General features: G+C 42.1%; 1 protein-coding gene across 1 annotated transcript in view; it reads right to left on the bottom strand.

The window, feature by feature from the left end:
- Window positions 1–22,696, bottom strand: part of adamts17 (ADAM metallopeptidase with thrombospondin type 1 motif, 17) — a 213,355-nt gene that overhangs the window by 98,977 nt on the left and 91,682 nt on the right. Inside the window, exons 5-8 of the mRNA XM_039795147.1 lie at window positions 21,429–21,512; window positions 19,535–19,692; window positions 7,991–8,034; window positions 6,486–6,591 (exon numbers count right to left, since the gene is read on the bottom strand). Coding sequence (XP_039651081.1) covers window positions 6,486–6,591; window positions 7,991–8,034; window positions 19,535–19,692; window positions 21,429–21,512 — 392 coding nt within the window. The remainder of the gene's footprint in view (window positions 1–6,485; window positions 6,592–7,990; window positions 8,035–19,534; window positions 19,693–21,428; window positions 21,513–22,696) is intronic.

Here is a 22,696-nt window from a genome sequence, read left to right as displayed (position 1 = left end):
CATCAAAGTAGCCCCCTTTGGCAGATATAACAGCTGAACACACTCATGGCATTCTTTCTACAAAGGAAATCAAATTTCTTCCCAACACTGTTGCAGAAGTTCGCATAAATGTGTGGCAATTGTAGGTTGCTTTGCTTTCACTTTTCTGTCCAGTTCATCCCAAACCAGCTCAATGGGGTTTAAGTCTGGTGACTGTGCTGGCCACTCCATGTTTTTAAGCTTACCATCTTTTTCTTTTTTGCCAAGGTAGTTCTGGCATAGCTTGTACTTATGTTTTGGGTCATTATCTTGCTGTACGATGAACCCCTGACCAACTAGGCGCATACCAGAGGGTACTGCATGGCGCTGCAAAATGCTGTGGTAGCCGTTTTGGTTCAGGGTGCCTTTCACTCTACAAATCACCGACCCTGGATCCAGCAAAACAGCCCGAGACCATCACGCTTCCTCCTCCATGTTTGACAGTTGATGTCACACACTGAGGAACCATCCTTTCGCCTACTCGACAGCGTACAAAATCCTGCGTGATGAACCGAAGATTTCAAATTTTGATTCATCAGTCCGTAACACCTTCTTCCAGTCTTCAGTAGTCCATTGACGATGTTTCTTGGCCCAGGCAAGACTCTTTTTCTTATTCTGACGTCTTAACAATGGCTTTCTTGCTGCAACCCGACCTATCAAACCTGCAGCTCGAAGTCTTCTCTTTACTGAGACTTGCTTATTACGACCACTATTAAGCTGTGCTTGAAGCTGTTGTCCTGTGAGCCGCCTATCACGCAAGCTGTTGACTCTCAGAAACTTGTCTTCTGATTCTGTTGTGGCTTTGGGTCTGCCAGACCTCTTCCTGTCAGAGTTTCCCCTAGTTTCTAAGTGCCCTTTGATGGTGAAGAATACTGTACTCACTGACACCTTGAATTTCTTCGCAATTTCTCTGTAGGAAAGACCAACATTCAAGTGTTATGATGGTCTGTCTCTCTTCCATTGTTAATTGCCTTTTGCCCGCCATTTTTATAGCAACACACTACTTTCTGCAGTACAATACTGTTCAAATAATGCTCACGAGGGTATGGTACCACAGTGTGTTCCAACAATACTTTTATACAAACAGAGGGGGTTGTAAGTAATCCAGACAAGTTGGAACACCTGTGGGAATTGGTAGCACCAACTTTCAAAGCTTGATCAACCTCCATTGCTGCAGAACAGCTTTACACTGTTAACCCATTTCTTGTTCCCTGAAAAAGGCCTTATGGTAAAATACTGAAATGTACATTATTTTTCAGTTTTGGGTAACATTACTTTTTTATTTAACCTCAGGCAGTTCAACACTTACCTTTGTACCATTTCAAGCTATTCATTGGACTTGAACTGCTAAAATTTCAATAAAAAAACTAAAAGAATTGGGGTGCTCTAAAACTTTTGACCGGTAGTGTATAGCACTTTTCATACATGTAAATAGTATAGTAGCACAAAGTTCTTCATAAAATACCGCCGCCGCCCCCCCCCCCCACACACACACACACACAGATATACACAGCCCCCTGTCAGTCCCAATCACCCACCCATAAATCGACAAAATTGAATTCATTAAAAACAGGAATCTAGCTGAACCAAGCTGAGGAAAAGCCATCATAAAGGAAACACCAGAGGCAAGACACTTAAAACCAAAAGACACTTAAATATATAAATAACTAAATAAAATAAATAAAAGCTCTAAACATTGGCTAATAAGTACATAGACTAGATTGTTAAAAACAATCCATAAGGATTCCAAGATGGCGGACGAGTAGTAGACACATTTGACTCCTGTTCCCAAGCCCTTTCATATACTTTCATCTCTAAAAATCTGTATTCCCTTCTCCACCTTTTGCAACAAGTTTATTTAACTTGTAAACATTGCATGACCTTCGCAGACATGGCTTCTAAGGCTGCAAAGCAAAATAAAAAAGACATTGCGCCAAAGGACGATGTAGCCGCTAGCGACGTAAGCATGGCTGCACTGACCAACTGGCTGGAAGGCAACAAAGCAGACCTTTCTGCTGAATTTAAGACGACCGTCTCTGCCCTTGAGTCTAAAATTGACCTGGTGCAAGCGACTGTGTGTAATTACGGGCAACATATTACTTCGCGAGAGTCCAGCGCTGAATTGTTTGACGAAAGGCTGTCATCCTTGGAAGCTACGTGTGCTGAGCTAGCTGCTAGCAACGCCAAGCTGAAGGCCAAAGAAGCAGACCTGGAGGCCCACAGCCACCGTAATAACATCCGCATAGTCGGACTCCCGGAGTCAATCGAGGGCCCTCAACCAACTGCCTTTTTCTTCACACTACTACCCCAGCTTCTGGGTGAGCAGACACTGCCCTCCCCTCCCGTTCTAGACTGCGCGCACAGGTCACCAACAGCCAAACTGAAGGAGGGCGAGAGGCCGAGGCCCTTAAAGGGGTGATAGAATTAACATATATAGGGTATTTCACACTGTTCCTTATGGTCTCCTAATGGGGTATATAAAATTGGTTGGGCTGAAAATGGCCTGGTTGATATTTTATTGGCCCTTATACATCCCTGTGTTTTGGCCCTGTCTGTAACAAGAGCTTTTCTTCCAAATACCGTATGCTCATGAATATTTAGATGAGCTGTGCGCTGATTGGTTGAGCAAATCCCCATACACACACATTAGAGACGCGCGCTCATTGGTTGAGGGAATCCCCATACACACACATTAGAGATGCGACAGAATCTCATATTCCAGACACTGCAATGTTTCATTACCAAATTCACTTCTGAGACTTTTTTATGCGAGAAATCAACTATATAAAGCTCAAATATTGACCGTTTTACAAAAAATGATGGCTAATTGCAAATTTGGTAAGACGTGTCAGACTTTGGGAGCTCGGCTATCATCCGTAAAAGAATCCGAGAAGTTTCTCTCGGCCCGAGACACCTAGCGTGGTCTTACAAGTAACTCTTAATAGCCTGAATGCTAAATTGCTGCATTGCCAGCTCTGGCTAACGATAGCTAGATTAGCACCTAAACTATGGACTCCACCGCAATCATGTTTTTTTTTAGCCAACGTGGCAGCATGGTGGGTTATGCCTCTAAACTAGAGCTGGCTGCAGATGTGTCATTGCAGTAGTTTTTTGTTTTTCTTTTTAGGGCCCGAGCACGAAAGTGACTAAGGATTATTATTATTTTTCTTAAATGGACTCACTCCTCCCTTCCCACACATAACAAATGGATTGTTGAGGTACTACAATGTGTAAGGCTTGAAAAGATTAGGTATTCTTTAAGAGGCTCCCTTAAGACTTTCCGCAAAATCTGGCATCCTTTTTAGCCCATGTCAACACATTAGATATCAATGAAGAAACTGACAGAAACTGACCAGTCTTAACTGAGCCCTAAGCTAATCCCCTTCCTCCCTTCTTGGAAGGCTTTTTAAAAAAAAAAATCATTTGTCTATTCTGTCTCTTCTGTCCTGGTGTGTGTGTGTGTGTGTGTGTGTGCAGTATGAGTGCTGGGTTTTTGTTTGTCTTTTGTGGGTGGGCTATAGTGACCTGGAGACAGGTGTGTGGAAGGTCACAGGTTTGAAGCTCCTTTTGTTATCACTTATCTGTACAATACTTTGTTTATGCGAATGTCACTAACTTAGAAAAAACAACAACAATCCATTAAATACAGATACATAAATAACTAGAATAAAAAACATAACTAACAAACTACATATAAATAAATAAATAGACCATATGTAGTTAGATAAAGAAAATAAATAAATAATGTAGGTTTTAAGTTTGCCTTTAAAAATATCAACACTCTGTGAAACCCTCAGGTCTTCAGGCAGGCTGTTCCATAGACGTGGAGCATAGTAATAAAAGGATGCCTCAACATAAGTTGTCGTTCAACCTTTTGGGACTAATAAAAGACCACTGCCAGAAGACTTGGGGGTTCGAGAGGGTTCATAAGATAAAAGCAAACCTGATAAATAACTCAGTCTACATCAGCAAATGGAAGTGGCCCATCACATGACCTAAGTGTGACACACACACATATACACATACAATCTCCCTCCATTCTACACAGTTCACATGTTGATTAAGTGGACCATGACTTGAGATTATTTTGTCACACAGTACTTCCACTGTATTTCCACTGCACAGAGCATATAGAAGTGGCATGAATTAAAAACATTGTGTCAATGGTAGGGCTGTCAAAGTTGACGCGGTAATGAGTTAATACAAATTTCTCAAGTTGAGTTTCAAAGCCCTTCCAGTTGTTTCTTTCCACAAGAATTAAGTTATTTGCATGTACTGTCAATGAGAACTAAGTTACCACGGGAGTACGTCCAGTCTTAAATACAACTGGAGCATTAAGTAACTTTTAAAGTAATTCAGAAAAGATAAAAGATGTGCGATTAATTTGCAATTAATCAGGAGTTAACTATTGTAGTCAATTGACAGCCATAGTAAACAAAGATTAGCAAAAGCAAATATACTCTTGATTACAATAGAGTAAGAAGGGAAAATATTTCATTGGTTTTATGTTTCCATGAATGTGCAGAGAGAAAAGAGCAAAAGAAGAGGGTCTGGATGAAAATAAGAGAATCTGGAGTTTCTGATAAGTCTGTCTGAAGTGTCACGTCTGCTCAGTGCTTGTTGTCACAACAAACTGACAGTGAACTCGTTCACTCGCTGTTTGTGGACAAAAGACACAGAAAACCTGTCCAGCAGTCAAAGAACTCCAGAGTGTATCCAAATACAACTTGTTATCCTTTAGTGAGACTCTCCAAAAAGCAACTCCGAGGTGTTCAAGCTTCATTCCACACTGCTCACATAGCCATAGGTTTTCGGAGAGTTGGGTTTGTCTCAACTGTGGACGTGGTGAAGGTGGAACAAAGTATGTACTCAACTCCACATTGGACATAGTAAAGTGGTGGCAAAAAATAGCTGTTTGTGTGTGTGATAAAAAGGTTAAAAAAAAAATTATATAAAAAAAAAAAAAATTTAGTATTAGTTATTTGATGCTATAAAAAAACGGGGTGGAACGTCATGATTGACAGCTGGGAATGACGTTTATCGGTGTTTTTTGCCCCCAACGGTGACTTCAAGGCAGCGCTGCCTGGAAGGCACTGGTTATGGTTAGGGTTAAAGTTAGGTTGCTGCGACCGCTGCCTGGAAGTAGCAGTTGGGGGCAAAAAAACGCCATCGAGTGGGAATGACTCAGGATTGGTCGGGCGGGTGTATGGGCGGGACTTTGATACCATGGCTCCACTGCCTGATCACTACTGCCCAGACTCTGGCTCCAAAATGACAATATGGCAGCCCCACATTTTGATTTGGTAGATAGATATGGTATTAACCAAGGAACAATTCATTTCATTTGGCTGGTGATTCAGACTTTCCCATCTCTTTTTATCCATAACTGTGAAGCCAATGCAGAGCCTGCCTCCAAATCCCAATAGAATAGATAAAATGAAAGACTGAAAAATAAGGGGGCTTTCACACCTGCCTTGGTTGAATTGCACTAGAGTTGTTTTTCCCCCCTTGCTGCGGTTCGTTTGGGCAGATGTGAATGTAGCGATTGCACTCGGATGCGCAACAAAAGCAGACCAAACAAGCCCTTGAAAAGGTGGTCTCGGCACGCTTTCGATCAAACTCCGGAGTGGTTCGTTTGTGGTGAGAAAGTGATCCGACCTTGATCCGCCCCAATCTGTGTTGCAATCTGCGGTGCGGCAGGGCAGCAAACTGTTAGCAGCTTGCAATGTTTCTCTCACAGAAATAGGCCGCGGTTTCTGTGGTCAAACCAGCCACCGCTAAAGTTGGAGACAGACGTCAGCAGAGCAGAGTCTCGGTAAGCAGACGTAGTAACGGCGCTCGTGAAACAATGTCTGGAAATAATTTTATTGAAATGAGCTGGTTTGACCATCGAGACATCCAGAACACAAGACCTTCTTCCTGTATTTACTTTCTTGCTCCCGCCCCACACTTATCTGACCAAAAAGCGGAGTGAGCAGATGGCCGCCCACCAAGAGTCTGGGTCTGTCCGAGGTTTCTGCCTAAAAGGAAGTTTTCGCCACTGTTGCATCAAATGCTTGCTCTTGGGGGAATTGTTGGGTCGGTGTAAATTATAGAGTGTGGTCTAGACTACTGTGAAGTGTCCTGAGACAACTCCTGTTATGATTGAATACTATAAATAAAATTGAATTGAATTGATTCAGACCAGAGCAAATTAAATATAGGTGTGAAAACACCCTAATTGAAAACAAAATTGATGTTTAACATAAAATAGCTTTTTATGAGAATAATGTGTTGGCCTTATCAATATTGGGATGAAGTTGAACGCCGGTACCCTGCACTTATTTCACACTCTTCTCTGGACTTGTAAACCATGAGAACACTTTCACAGAGTTTTTATAACTGCAACATGAACAATAGAGTAACAGTAATATCATGATATATTGTCAAAATGCACCTTTTTAAAAGATGAGCACAGTAAAACCTACTTGTGTCCCAGTTCGTGAGCAATGGTGAAGGCCAGATTGAGTCCATTGTCTTCTGCTAACACACACTTCCTCTTGGCACTGCAGACACCCCCCAGATAAGCAATACCTGGAACACAGTGACAGGACAGGGAGTATAATGAATAACCGTTGCAAATGTGTTGTAATGTTTGACACTAACTGATGATTCAAAGGGTAATTTCAGTTTTTCTGAACCTTGACATATTTTCCCATTCATTGGTGTCTAAAGGCGTTTTCACAACTATAGTTTGTTCGCTTTGGTCCGAATCAGATGATGAGTTTGTAAAATTGGAGCGATTTCCCCTTGGTTCGGTTTCGTTTCACACCTGGAAAAATACAAGCGTACCAAAATGAGTGTATACGACCAGGTGCTGCCAGGGTACCAAATGCCTACCTAAAAAAGTTATGCTTTCATCTCCTTTTTAAAATAATTATCTCCTGGCCTATTTCATCTGAGGAAATGCACCTGATGGCCCCTGAAGTTTCTCCGCTGCACCGGGAGAGCTGGCCGTGGTGGCAGATGAGGCCAGACACCTCGTGTGGATGAGCACCTGCCATGCTGCAATCCGTGCGACGGAAAAAGCGACAGAAGCACAGCGTGTCATAATGGTACTTCTCATCAAGTGAGCCAACAGGGAGATGTTGTTCGCCGCCAGAGACGCCTGTGAGGCGCGCTATGGGAGCGATCAGCATACCTGGCAGTGGCTTGGTCCCTGGCAGAGGGTGGGGTCGGTCGGCGCCTGGCTGTTGCACTGGTTTGCCTCACCCTAAAAAAGGCAGTGAGGTTGTGAGTTGACTCTTGTGTGAGGTATTATTACCCTCAGCAGAGAGTTCCTGTCACTGGTGATGGTTTGCCACGCCCCGTACACCTATACCTGACCTAGACACTTGTGGCCACAGGAAGTGGTACAAAATTTGCGATACACCATTTACAATGCTGCACACTTCATGCAGGAAATAAAGTCCAACTCTGGTGCACAGTATCCAAAGGTCGTGTAAAATGCACTGCCGCGTCCACTGGCATCCTGCTGGTAACCCTGATATGCGGCAAGGTGCGAGGGCCCGTTCATCGCTGCTTGCAGCTTTAATTATTATTATTATTATTATTATTACGCACAATGAATCACATTTTTTAGAGGATTAACAAGCTCAAAAACTCACCAAAATGGGTGCAAGCATCAGTTTACAATACAAGCCAGCATTTCTCTATGCCGTTTTAAATGCATCTGCTGGTAAAAATGCTGTCATTATTGGGTTTTTAGGTTTGCTGTTAAGATTAGCAGCAGAAACAGACATTGTTCTGCGCTCACGTCTTTGCACCAAAATACCACACTGGTAGAGCTAATTTCAAGGTTAAGGTTAAGGTTAATGTGTGTGTGTGTGTGTGTGTGTGTGTGTGTGTGTGTGTGTGTGTGTGTGTGTGTGTGTGTGTGTGTGTGTGTTTGTGTATGTGCATGTACAAGCAAGTGAGAAATAGTCATACTTACCCACAGTATCACAGGGTTCGTCTTTATGAACGCAGAAATTTGTCCTGAAAGAGAAACAAGAGCAAGTTAACTCAGTCACTGATCCCAGCACTGGTTGTATTGTATTAGGCAACCATTCATGCAGAATCCACCCACACTAGACATGTCTCCGTGCACCAATCACGTTGGATGCCGAATGTGTTTTTAGATAACCAGAACAGCCACACCAGGAGGCGGGTAGAAAAGCCAGCTGTCATAGACAGCAGTGTGATGTGATAATTATTCAAATTCGAGAATAATGGCCTGGAAAACATTCATGGTGTTGCAATCTGTTGTAAACACTATGGGCCTAATTTACTAATACTAGCGCAGTTTGCGCTGCGTCTGTAATGCGAGTTCGGTAATAGCGCACGCTATGCTTCCACATTTTGCGTAGTATTTATCAACCCTGACACCCATCAGGCAATCAGCGTCTTTCTCCGCCCACTATACCGTAAATTGCGCTGTAGCAAAGCGGTACTTGTGCTATGATATGGCTGAGTGCAGACTGCGATATTCCCACTGCTGATGCTATGACTGTTTGAAATGATCTTGATGCCAATATTTGTAATGTAGCGAGGAGTTTAACAACTGCTGAAATGGGATGTGAACGCTGAGTGAGAGATTCAATTTCATCTTTGATTTCTTCCAGTAACTAATATTGCATGGCTGCTTGATCTGTAACGCTAAATGATGTTGTGTTCACTGACAAAGTGTGATTCTTGTGTTAAAAATATTTTCAGTCTCGCCTATGTCTTCGTCTTGCTCAAATTACTGTTGCCATTTCACCAGCGGCATAAAGGTCTACGAGGAAACTCGATTGTGGCTGGTTTAGACCTGCTTTAAAGAGGCGGAGAATTTCCCCCGCAGAATAGAGGCGCGCTCTTACTGACAGTCTTTGTAAATACCACGGATATATAATTAGGTGCACTTTGCGCTTATCCTCCCACCTTTTTGGGTGGAACTCCCACTTTCCCCACGACCCTCCCACGAACGCATATTGAAAGCGCAACTTATCTCTTCTCGCTCATGTGGCAGACAATCTGCGATTTTACCTAAGTGCGCCCCGTTTGTAAATAGCCCGCATCGGTAACATCCGTCTCTGCGACCAATTAGCGCCTGGAAACAGGCGCAAACGGCTTGATAAATCTAGCCCTAAAAGTGACAGATGTATTTATGTATAGAATGGAAAAAGAAGAGCTAGAGAGAGAAGTTCAGCTTACTTTCTCGCCTCCGCCTCACAGTTTGGGCTTCCAGTTGCACTTACAATTTTGATTATGGAAACACTCACACTGCCAGTGTCGGCGCCCTGACCCCTACCAGGAGGGCAAAAGCAATTGGAAATGGAGCAGGTTGGAAAGGCCTTCGTTTCTCCTTTTATGTAAAGGAGATGTTATCTTTCCCACACACCAACCACCAGCAATTGTAAGGGCAACATTATGAATCTGGCCGGTTCAATCTGTCTCACAATTAGTCAACGCAAGGGGAAAGAAAAAAAAAGAGATGCAACTTCTTTTCAACATAAAGGACTGCAAAACAAGCAAAACTTGCTGTAATGTTTCATGTCACAATTTATATCAATGAGGGTAGACTCCACCTTAGAAGCACTCTCAGTATAATGCAATATGATCACAAATTTGGTATTCATGAATGCTAAATAGATTTAAGTTTCCAATTTTGGTATCAACACTAATTATAAGTAACCTAGTCTATATCAACGTCGTTTCACTTCCGGGATTATTCCGGTGCCGCTGGAAATTCCGCAGGATTTCCCTCATTTCGGCCGGATGTCTGTCACCTTCCGGTTTCTTTATGTTGGCATTCTAAACTCCAGTGAATTCATGAGGACTATGGTTAACTGCTCCTCAGATCTCTGCAGGGTAAATCCAGACTGCTAGCTAGACTATCTGTCCAATCTGAGTTTTCTGTTTTTCTCCCATCCCAGAATGCTGTGTGGACTAGCCAGACCCTCCTCCGCAGCGTTGTGGAGGAAGGTCTGGCAATGCGAGACTATAAGTAACCTGTTGTGCCAGATGGAACCATCTGAGAAGCTGTCAAGGGGACAACAGTCACAGCCATCACACACACCTAAACCACGCCCATTGCTGCCAGTAGCTCCTCACCGGACGCTGATTGGTTCGGTAAGGTGGAAGTTCAAACACAGACACATTACTTGAAGCCTGACAAGATGGATTTCCGCTTGATATGTGATCCTACGATTCTCGTGATGTGTGCGAGAATCCAGCTGCCGTGTAGGGCTGCAGCTATCGATTCTTTTTGTAATCAATTAATCTAGCACTTTATCGATCGATTAATCGCATACATTTTTTTTTTCTTGTTTTTTAAACAACCAAAACTAGGGAAAAAAGCAACATTTTCGGAAAAAAGCAACATTTGTATTGCCTACATTGCTTACAATATCATCTCTCCAAAAACTAAACATATTAAGTGCATTTAAGTGCCAAATTACATTGTTTTTAAAGATTTTTTTTTTTTAAATGATATCAACCTCAAACTAAGGCATACATTAAACATACATAAACATTACATTAAGTTGTGCAACTTAACTTTCAGTTTCAACCTGAGACTGATCTGTATCTACAGTAGGGCTATATGTAAATATTAGTTATACTCAACCTATTTTGGTAGTTGTTGTGTGTGGTGTAGTTCCACCATCCAAACGACTCTGTGATTTACTTTTGTCGGGTCCGCTTCGTGGAATGGCTGATTAAGTTAGACTCCATGTTTTCTGTTGAGATGCTAAAGCACTGACGTCGTGCTATTATCGTGGTAAGCTAGTTTGATTTTGCAGTAGACACACTGTACAGAGTTTTAGTTTTAATTACGTTTGAACTAATTCCAAACTTTGGACACTTTGTCGTTTTCTCCACCCTGTCTCTTCTCTTAGCCCCTTGCTATTTATGCTCTGGCATGTCTCGCCAGCAGCAGACTGAGCCGCGTCTGGTGTGCGACAGTAATAATGCTCCGTGCAGAAACACCGTCCGTCAGCGATACAACGTTGGTAACATTGATTTAACGAAGCTTCGAGGCAAGTCATTTTGCATCGAGGATTTTTTGTAATCGAATTATTCGAGTTATTCGAGGAATCGTTTCAGCCCTACTGCCGTGCAAGGTAAAATTATAAGAGGATGGACCTGGCCAAAAATATGATGAAGGAATACACGATGTGAGGGTTAACAGCAACTGCATATACAATAGTGATTTAACATAAAAAGACAGGTGAATAACATTTATAGGCTACACTGAAAGACATAATGTAAGCGACACAGAGTTGGCAAGGATTCAGACTGGTGGTGTGGGCGTGTTGTTTAAGGTAGTGATTCCCATCGACTGTGCGGTGTTGGCAACCAGAGCGCAAAGATGTTATCGAACAAAAACTGATCATCCATTCATTAATTCAGTGTTGAGTTTAATTTCACATGATATTCAAATAAACTTTCACACTTCCCTCCCAGTCACAGATAGATTTTACAACTCTGTGATCATGGGGAAAACTAATTCATCTTTTGTAGAAAAACAGTAGAAATACAGTGTTCAGGATATAAATAATCTACGGGGAAAGGTTTGCAAATTAAGTAATGTTTTTCACATAGAGAAGAAAACCCTGTACAATGGTTCAACCAGACTGACAATTTAAAGGGCTTAAAGAGACAACGATTCATCTGAGCAACAGTTATAAGAAGAGAAGAAGTCATTGGTAAAAGAAACTGGAAGTTAAGCATATCAATGTGTGCAGATTTAAATAGGAACAGGTTCCTGTTTTAGTGTCAATTGCGCAATAATGCAGCCTAGAACAAGATAGAATTAACATTTAGCAAAGCTCTTCTTCAAACACCACAATAGAAACAGAGAGGTAGTCTAGGATGAGCACTGTTGGAATTAGGGATGCACCGAATCCAGGTTTCGGGTTCGGATTAGGCTGAATATTGGGCTTTTTGACGTGGTTCGGTTTCGGCCGAACCTTAGAATTTTTTACCACCGAAACCTATGTTTGCACTGCGCGCGCTACGCTGGTCGACATAATGTAGGTGGACTGTTCAATGCAGTAGGCTGTGAGAAAGTAAAAATGGAACTCGCGAGCAGAAAAAGCGCCGCCCGGCAGCACCCCCAGCCAAAAGAAAGCGACCCAAGCCGAGCCACACGCCCAACATGCAACGCCGACCTGTCCCGCAGCGGCAAGGACCCCAAACAACAGACTACATCGCCGCTGCCAAAACACCTGCACATGAAACATCTGAAAGAATACGAGCCGCAGCCAAAACCCAGCAACCCCAGGTACGGCAAAGGAAGGACAGTCACAGCTAAAAACTTGTGTTAATCAGACAGTACCTCTCCCGGGCTGTCAGCCATACTCTGAGTCTCCCTACAGTGGGAGCGGAGCAACTTCTGCTTCTGAGCTAATGTTAGCTTTCTAATTTCACCCACCCAACATGCCTTCATCATACATTGCTTAGCGAAAATTTGCCAAACAAAGATTTTACTCATCTGGCGATAGCAATGTGCTTTCCTACGATGTGAAAAGAGTGTTTGAATTCATCATTAAGTTGTTACATTTAAGGTATTTTATTGTGTAACCTCTCAGTTGAAGGTTATGAGGAAGTTACAGTAAACAGAGCTTTTATTGTGACGGGAAAAACAGAAGTGAATAAAGTGTTGTATGTACTGACAGCTGACGGTGTTGGGGTGGAATAAAGTGAGACGTGCAGTGCCGTCTTGGTTCCGGCATTGGAAGCCTGTGTCTTTATTTTAAAGCCAAACCTGAGTCTAGATGATATAAGAAACCTTTGGTTACACATTTAACTATTTTAGAGGCTGTGGACGTTGTTTACCTCGGCCAAACCCCAAAAATCTGGATTCGGCGCATACCTAGTTGGACTATCGGCTGAACATACTTTGAACTGACAAATCACAGTTAGAACTCTCCAATCTAAAAACTGAGAAGACTGCAGAGGGCTCAAACAAAGAAAAACAGATAAATAAAATAAAAGTAAATAATACATTTGTTGTCTGAATGGTGTCGGCCATGTCTATCAAAACAGTCCTACACTTCTTACCAAATGATTGTGCTGATGCATCATTTTCAAATAAAGGAGGGAGACAAATGAAAGATGTAACCATTTCAACCCATTAGACAATGATCTGGAAAGGCCAGGTATGGAGGGGAAACTTTGAGTCCTAAACATTTAAAGCAGCCGGTTTTTACAAGCCTGGCAGTGCCGAGATACAGGGGAGGGGGAGAGGTTCCCGCTCACGTGTGAGGGTGCTCAGCTAGGTGTGAACAGCTGGGTGTCCACATCTGGGAACCAGACCTCAACCTGACCTGCCTGTCAACATGCACGTGTGATTCTGATGAAATGTTATGCTAAGCAAATTGTGTATATGTGTTTATTGATATAGGCTTTAAAAGGATCAGGGGCCTCATTTAAACCAGTTGTGTACACACACAAAAAGGGTGCGCACAGAATTTTCTAGGGATTTATATAAAAACAAATTGACAAGGAAATGTGCCTAAATTTAAGGAATCTCACCCATGTGTACGCACATTTTACAATAACATTTTACAATAACTTAAATTGCCCAATAAGTTATTGGGCAATTGGGCACCTTTAATTTACGTCCACTAAAAGTGCAGTTTTTGCTACAGATACAGATAATAGCTACAGATAGACCTTTTAGTTAAAGAGTAAGGTAATTTTTATTTAATATGAAACACCCCAAAACCACCATTGCCAAACCCACCAGATAAACAGTAATTTTATCATTGTAAAACGCACTTCATTCCAAGTCAACAGAAACATAAAATAAAACCACAGTATCAAAAGCCGTCTTGGTTTAACTTTCTACTGTTCCAACAATCACCACTCTGGTTTGGTTGAAATAAACCCTTACATCACCCATTTACATGTGAAAATATCCTGGCTTTATACACGCTTAAAGTATGGTTTCTGTATGGAGTCTGGTGAGTTTGGTGATGGTGATTTCGGAGCCGTTTCAGAGCTTCAGACACTTAAAGTTCTTGCCGCCAGTCAGTGGCAAAACAGTGCTTTCAACCAACACATTTTCAACCTAGCTAATAGTGCTAATAGTGGAAAATAGCTTTTTTTTGTGCAAGGAGATGTGTTCTTCAACTCTGTCCCTACGGTTTTACATTGGATTCAGAGTTTTATGGATCTTATTCCTTTGGATCTATAAACTTCTGCTTCAAGGACAAACCTGTTATTTATTTTTTTACATTTGGAACCCCTTTTCTGGACTATATTGGAGATGGAGGGGCCCAGGCCCTTCAGAGTGGTCTCTACGGACTAGGGTGGCCAGAGATCTCGAGGTACATTTCCTTGCAGGTCTTGAGGCTGGCAGTAGCTCACTCCGTAGGGAGTTGGGTTGGGAACCGGAGGGTCACTGGTTCAAGTCCCCGTTCGGACCGAAATACGGAGTGTGGACAGGTGCCCTTGAGCAAGGCACTGAAGGCCTGTGTGTAGTGTGTAATAATAACAGAGTGTAAATTGTAATTTCCCCATTGGGGATCAATTAAAGAGTATACATTTTTATAAATTATGTGTAACCAAATTGTAAAAACCTTATGTCTTTGGCTCTCTTTTTGTTCTCAGTTTTGTTTTTCACTTTAACTCAGTTAGACTAAGCCAATTTGTGCAACTCAACTTTGTTCTTCCCCTCTAATGGCTGGGGAACGTCAGTCAGAGCTGGCAGCTTTCCTAGACTCCAGCGCTTGATCAGCTGGATATGGGAACAACATTTAACTGGATCTAAAGCCTGTTGTGAATGAGCTGGGGATAAACAGACATAGAGGGCTTCAGCTGCACGTGGAACATGCACAGCAGAGGGGAGGAGAATGGGAGGAACAAGAGAGAGAAAGGAAAGAAAGATGGTGAAACAGGGATGGAAAGGATGGTTGATTTAGAAAACAGATGATGGAAAAAAATACAGGAGAACCTCTACACATGGCAAGTCAAGAGGCTAAGTAGGTACACACTAATCCACTGCATAATTGTAAACTGCTCTAATAATAGTTAATATATACAAGTATACATGTTTTGCATGTGATGATGTTACCCATGTTAACCTTTAAACATCTTCAAAGAAGGTAAACTCCGCACAACCGCTTAAAGCTGCGGAAAAACACCTTAATAGCGCATATAAGGCACACGTTTCGGCCCACAATTTGTGTGCCTTATAAGCACTATTAAGGTATTTTGCCTTATAAGCACTATTAAGGTATTTTTCCGGAGCATTAAGCGGTTGTACCTTGTTGGATTTATGAGGACTATGGTTAACTGCTCCTCAGATATCTGCAGGGTAAATCCAGACAGCTAGCTAGACTATCTGTCCAATCTGAGTTTTCTGTTGCACAACTAAAACAACTTTTGAATGTACACATGTTCCACCAAAACAAGTTCCTTCCCGCTTAGTGCCACCCAAGACGATTGTGACTGGCTAAAGGAAATGTCAGTAAACCAGAGCACGTTTTTCTCCCATCCCAGAATGTTTTTGTGGACTAGCCAGACCTTCCTCCGCAGCGCTGTGGAGGAAGGTCAGTTAATAAGCTGTAGAGACTCACCGCAGGTGTGTCATCCATATCCACTACAGTACAGCAGAGCGGCAATATAGCCACACACATGCACACACAAAGGCCGGTGAACGAGCGTGCGCTACAGGAAACATGAGAGCGCTGTGACATGCTTTAATTTGCCTGCATTCCGCCTTGCTCTCACCCTGACTGCTGCTGGCAGCATCCCCTTCCTCGCCCATCCAGCAGATGTGAAACCTGAATGATCCCGTCCTAACACAGGGCGCTTTATGACAGAGGTGGGGGGGAGGGGGGTTTATAACAAACCAACTCTGTAACAAAAGGCCACTGTGTTCATGCCCTTATCCCTCTCCTCGCAGCAAGAGGAGACAGGATCAGATCTGACAGTAGACCTGAGTACTCTTTTAAACAAAAAGGACTCCTTTTACCCACTCCCCCCTCCCAGCAGGTAATAATAGCTAATCCCAAATTAGGAATGTGTCATGTTGTGCCAGACTATGCCCTGTTGGGAATGAAGCAGGAGGATGGAGAGCTGACAGGCGGAGAAAGGAGTGATTACACATGAGACTCCACCGAGTCAGGAGCAGGACAGGGACTTATCACTAGAACCGCTATAGCAAAAAAGACAAACTAATCACACTTTCTGTCTGACTATAAAAGTTGTGACTGGACACCGGGGTCCAGTATATGCGCACAATACGCTACAATGATATCAGCAATGTTATTAATGTGAGTCATTTGCACAAAACACTAACGTTTCTAAATTGTATTATTTTTATATTTTGGGATGGATGTGCGCATTAAGATGGCAGGTTGTGTGTTGACTGTTGAACTGAAAGACACAATTCGCACAGGATGGAGATGGAGAGTCATATATAAATGCTGAGGGGACTTATTGTCCTTTCTTTCTCTCGTCTTTCAACAAAATGGGATAATGTAATCATTTGCACCGTGATTTGTGATTGTATTTACCATTTAGTTTGCTTGCCAAAATAAAATAGCTGAAATGAATTACAGTGTTTCAGCATTTGTTTATGTTTTACGCTGCAGGTGTTTTACACTGCTTACAACTCAGAACAGCATCACATGTATTTATTTGCGGGATTTGCTCACAATTCCCTCCGAGATTTTTTGTGTGTACTGAACTGAGAGACAGATGACAGGAATATTACTGCATTGGGTGGCAGAGACACATTCTACTGCTAGGTGTCAACTAACATACTTAGGCTATGTTCACACTTGGCGTCATTTTTGACAAGAACAAGTTGATTAGGGAGCTTTTGTAGTGAAAAAAAGAAGAAGCTGGCAGCGTTTTTATTCCAAAAAGCAGCCGAGGGTGCCTTTTGTTGCTATAACAACAGCTACTGCTACAGTATCTTAGCTAGAGCGCTATGTGGAGCGGTGCTAATGTTAGATAAAACTAAGCGGTGGAGCTAGCTAGAGAAAGAAGAGAGAGAGAGAGAGAGAGAGAGAGAGAGAGAGTGATGCTGCCAACGTTACATAAAGCAAAGTGAGTTCCCTATACAGGGAGCACCCGGTCATATCACATAACTCGCTGTGCTCCGACTCCAGTTTTTCTTGTTGTTATGGAAATGACAGGGGTGGCTACTCCGCTGGTCATTGGTCGGCTGTCAAAAAAGCACTTGACATAGGGCGAAGTTGAATTAATGTCAGTAACCGCTAATGCTGCAACTTGTTACTACATTAAATGTGTTATTAATTAGTAAATGCCACTGTTGCAAATGTCTTACGATTAATAGGATTGTGACCACTGAGTCCAATTTATTGCTGTGAATGTACTGGATCACCGTACTTGTTGATAGTCTGTTTGATACTGTAGCTTATTGAAACTGTAATGCTACACTGCTATCTCCCACCGCGGAGAAGTTAGTTACTGTACAAGCAAGATAATAAACCTTCCGTTCGTCACTCGAACCACAGCACCGTAACAAGACCGTTACCTTTTGGCTCTGTGTTGGACAAAAGGATCAGTGATTATCGCCGGAAGAGGTCAGCTGTTGGCCCATGAGAGGCTGAGTAATAAACATGCCCCTCGTTAGACAACTTCTCAGGCCCCTGCCATAATGTCAAGTTAGGTTAGAGTCCTGAGGGAATGAGAAGATTGGTTATTATCATTTCCTCGAAAATCAAGATTCCAAGTGTCTTTCTTTCTTCTTTCTTTACACACTAACCTAACACGCACGCATACACATACACAGATCAGCTGACGGCCACCCCATAGTCACGCGGTATTGCAACCAAGTTGCACTACCCACCATCTTAGGGATAAATAGTTTGTGTAGTTCTTCGAGTAGCAATTTTGTGCCTTGCGCTAAAAACTACAAAGAGCCTCAAATATCGCGGTGTTTCATCTGCCATCTTAATATCGCGTGGCTTAGCTACCCACATGATCTCGTCACCTCTCCATCTTTCACTCACTCACTCACTCACACACACACACACACACACACACACACACACACACACACACACACACACACACACACACACACACACACACACACACACACACACACACACACACTTTATAAATACAGTATGAGATAAATTAATCAAGATCTGTATTTTCAAAGAGAACACCACCTATTAGACTGTTCAGTTAGTTATTGGTCGCTGATTCCAGGGTGGTGCCCTGTTTTGATTGTTTGTCAATTTGGTAAAGTTATGAATACATGTATTCATGACTTTATTAATATTGATAAAACATCTTTGATAAATTGCTAATAATTGCTTCCTAATCCCCATTCACATCCACACTATCATATGCAGTTAAGGATGATTACTTTTTGACTAATTGCTAATTTTACTCTCTTTTTAAATAAAAAAATGTAAACTTGTAATCTGTGTTAAATGCAGTGGTAATATGTTCCAACTTGACATGCAGTCAGAAGAAGAAGAAAATGTATTATTCGTCACATTCAACTGACAGTACAATATAGTGAAATGCAATCTCACTATTAGGAGCATTAGGAGCAGTGGACAGCCACATAATGCGTCCGGGGAGCAACTTTGGGGTTCAGTGTCATGCTCAAGTACACTTTGACATGTGGCCAGAGGAGCCTGGGATCAAACCGCCAGTCTTGTGGCCAAGGGCCGACCCACTCTACCTCTGAACCACAGCAAGCTTTTATCAGTACGCCAATATCTTATATGTCACGTAAATGAGAAACCTGGTTTCTGAAATCTGGTTAGAGGATAAGAGAAGCCCAATTTCCCCAGCTAGATTCCTCTGGGAGAGTGCTGATTTCTTGGCCATGTATACAGGAAGCACATGACAAAGACTTCAAACAGGTAAAGTAAACCTGAGCAGCTGGAAGAAGCTAATCACATGAAGCAAGACCTGATATTCAAAATAATCAAAATAACTAATGAAACTACACCAACAGAAAGAAACATCTAGGAGTCAAAATAAATTGGTTCCCACTGCTTAAAATTGGACTGTTGGTAAAAAAAAAAAATCAGACACATTGGCACTGTGAGGAAAATCCTCTCACTGGAGAGTCAGTCTGTCAAACACAGATACACAAAAAAAAAAGAAAAGAAACGTTTGAGGTTAGGGGAAGAAATCCGATTACTGATCTGCATGTAAACACATACTCTCACACTCACTTGTATGACCTGTGTTCCCTGAGTAAGCTCACTTTTTATTAAAAAATAAATATATGAACATGGGGGGAAATTACATATTTGATAATATGAACTGGAGAAAAGGAGCAAGCCATGTTGGATATCTAATCACAACCAAAACAACAACCTTGTTTCGGGTTAGTCCAGGTTAGGTAGTGTTTCTAAATATTTCGAATTAATTAGTTATTTCATTCACACTTGAAAAAGTAACAGCCCTATTCTTTATAGCTGCCCAAGCAAGAGGGATTAGACCACATTTAATACATGTACATGTTAGGATCCATTCAGCCGAGGAAGAGCTGGCTACATACCTGGTGACCAGCACAGCAGTATCCACTGGTGGGATGTCATCCTTTCCCCCAGGAACGTGGTTGGTGCCGAGGTACCGGGGACCCCCAAACTCCTGATACTGCCAATGACAGAAGCTCTCCAGAGACCTTTCTCCATGATGGCCCACCTTTAGCTTCTCCTGAACAACAGATTCAAAGCAGATTCACTTCATCCATCATGGTTTTTTTGTCACATATGTGCTGTGCTGGACACCGTTCCCTATCACAGAATTAAAATTTTGCACAAAAGTGGAGATCTCAACCCCCCCAATGATGACCCCAAAGTTACACCCTTCCCCACAATGCACGGTTAATTTGATTGTATTTACATACGATGTACCCTACATTTTACTCCTGTATACCACAATGCGACACGGTTGTGTTTTCCCAGACGAGAAGAAGAAGCAGAAGCAACCGTAAAAAAACTGAAAAAAGAAAAATGGAGCGGGCTATCTTTTGTAAACAGTGGAAATGTAACCTGCTCCGGTTGCATCTACAACACGTCTGCTTCCTCTTTATCTCTCTTCTGACCACTTACCACACACACACACGGACGCACTGAGCTCTCTTAAAAGGAGCCGCAGCACCATTTTACAACAAATGCCTTATCGCGCTGATGTGACTGAGCCCGACCCGACCCCGACCATTATTTCTAAATATCTGTCCGAACCCGACCCGTCGGCCTCGGGTCGGGTATCCATGCCTTAATGCCCATACTCAAAAACTCACGAAACTTTGCACTTGCATTAGGCCTGGTGAAAAAATTTATATTTTGAGGGTTACGAAGTTGGGCGTGAAAAAATGCCACGCTAGTGCCCCCTACGAAACTAAAAAAATTCAGCCCCTGCAGTACGTTTCACATAGACTAACGGAATTTGGTACACACATGTATCATGTTAAGACGTACAAAAACGCTCATGGGAGCAATACCCATGTATTTTGTTACATGGGTAACATGTTTGATGTTCACTATTGTGTGTACCCCGTCAACTATTCGGGGTCACCCATACTAAATAGTCTCATATTTTCATATAATTTGTAAGTGGCAAATCAACAGCCAAGCACTAATATCAGCATGGAAAGAAGTTCACAATGACAATGCTAGTCAAGTCTTAGTTTGGCGTGTTAACATGCTAATATTGAGCACTAACAAATCTAACAAAAGCAGTAAAAACTAAAAGCAGCTGGGGCTAATGGGAATGCAATTAGTTATGTGGGTATTTGGTCATAAACAAACGTATTGAACAAAATGACTGTATATTTTGAACAGATGGCTCTAAATGAAAAGTGAAAGGATCACCAAAGATTTTACATTTCATCCTGAAGGAGACAAGGATGAATGAACCAAATGTCATGGCAAACCATCTAATAGTTGTACAGTAGAGTAGGGATGTAACCATGCACTGTGAATCGGTTAAAAACCGATATAAATGTGTTAAGATTTCAACCGCTTCAGATAAATTTTTTTATTGCAAAGCAATTTTTAGACATCCTAAGGCATAATCTATTTTTTTTCCATTGTTTGACTTCAGACATTTTTTTGAAGAGATTTATTTTCTATTTATTATTTAGTTATTTTTAAGTGGGATTTGTTTTGAAAAATATATTTTTTTTTAATTTAGTTTTAGTTTTTTTAAGATAACATAAAATTTCAGTGTCACTTTTGATAAGAGGACACATCTGTTGTTTTGCACAGTTTATATAAATAAAGGAACATTTTCAGCCATTTGTCTACAGTGCTTTCTGTTAAAAAAATCTTGAGAAAATCATATTGTGTACTTAAAATCGTGAATCTAATCGTGAGTTGAGTGTACCATTACATCTCTATTGTAGTGGTATCACAACTGTGTCAAAAAGAGTGAAAAGTCAGGCTTACTGGGCGTCTATGAAGCAGCACCAGCTTGGTGACACGAATGTTGATCCTGACTCCCAGACTCTGGTGGTGGAACATGTTGTAGACCTGCAAGAGACAGAGCAACACTACTACAGATTTCACCAGCATGGAGGAAAGGGTGTAAAGGACAGACAAATGAGTAAGGGTGTCACGATTTCGATTTTAATTCGAAATCGACCGAAATTAAAGTCACAATCTCGAACTTCGAATTAAAAAATGGACTTGTCTATGCTGCCACGCCCCCATGTCACGTCCGGTCGGCTTGCTAAGCGGAAAGAAACACGTGTTGAAGTGCTGCGAGTCAACCTCCTCTAACTTAGCTACAGCCAGTCAAAAGATAGCATGGCAACTGCAGCCATGGACAGAACTTGAACCCCCTCCTCTTTCACGAAGTCTCTTTCACACACACACACACACACACACACACACAGTCTCCATGAAAACGAGATTATCCCTGAAAGCGTGGAAGCTTGGCCTATTTGGTGCAGAGAAGACGGCTGGCGAAATTCACTGTGTGTGGTATATGTTCAACAGTTCGGAAATAGTTTGTTAAGACACTTAATTGTTCAGAGAAGACTAGGACATGGCTGTTTTATTTTTTTGTTTGTTTTGTTGTGAACTTGAATGTCATCTTCTGTGAAGAAGACTGCAGTTACAAAAGAGAAACTAGATGGCAGGTTAGTTTCTTTAAGTTTCCAATTGACTGAAGTTATTGTTACATTATGTTGTTAATACATGTTTTAAATTTGACAATTTAATGTGGTACATTGCGAAAAAAGGTCAGATATTAAAATGCATAAAAGTCTAGTCTAAAAATGGCATAGCATGGTTGTGACGTATGTCAAGCGCATGTGCAACAAGAAGGGAGACCGACAACTATCAGCTTATATTTAGCATTAGCATCGCTAGCGTTAGCCTTAGCCAACTCCTTCACCACTAACGGAGCGAACTGGAGAACCCCATGGGGAGGAGGGCCACAACATCATGGCCACCAACACAACTCTTAACTTCTGGATATTCGGCAGCGTTGCCACAACAGACCGAATGACTTCGGTTGCATCTTCCTAGCGCAGGTCCTCAACGTTGTTCTCAGCCACTCCCTCTGCTTGCTGATTGGACCGCCAAATATTTGGCCGGAGAAAACCCAAGAATATACCGCAAATCCAGACGGAGTACTGAAGGGAAATGAAAATTGAGCGGAAGTACGTAGGAGGGTGGAGCCAGGCTACCTTTCTCTGGCTCTGGGCCTC

Source organism: Perca fluviatilis, chromosome 3 (genome assembly GCF_010015445.1).
Source record: "Perca fluviatilis chromosome 3, GENO_Pfluv_1.0, whole genome shotgun sequence".
NCBI classification, from domain to species: Eukaryota; Metazoa; Chordata; class Actinopteri; order Perciformes; family Percidae; genus Perca; species Perca fluviatilis.
Note: the sequence above shows the minus strand (reverse complement) of the source record. Positions and strands in the feature narration are given on the sequence as shown.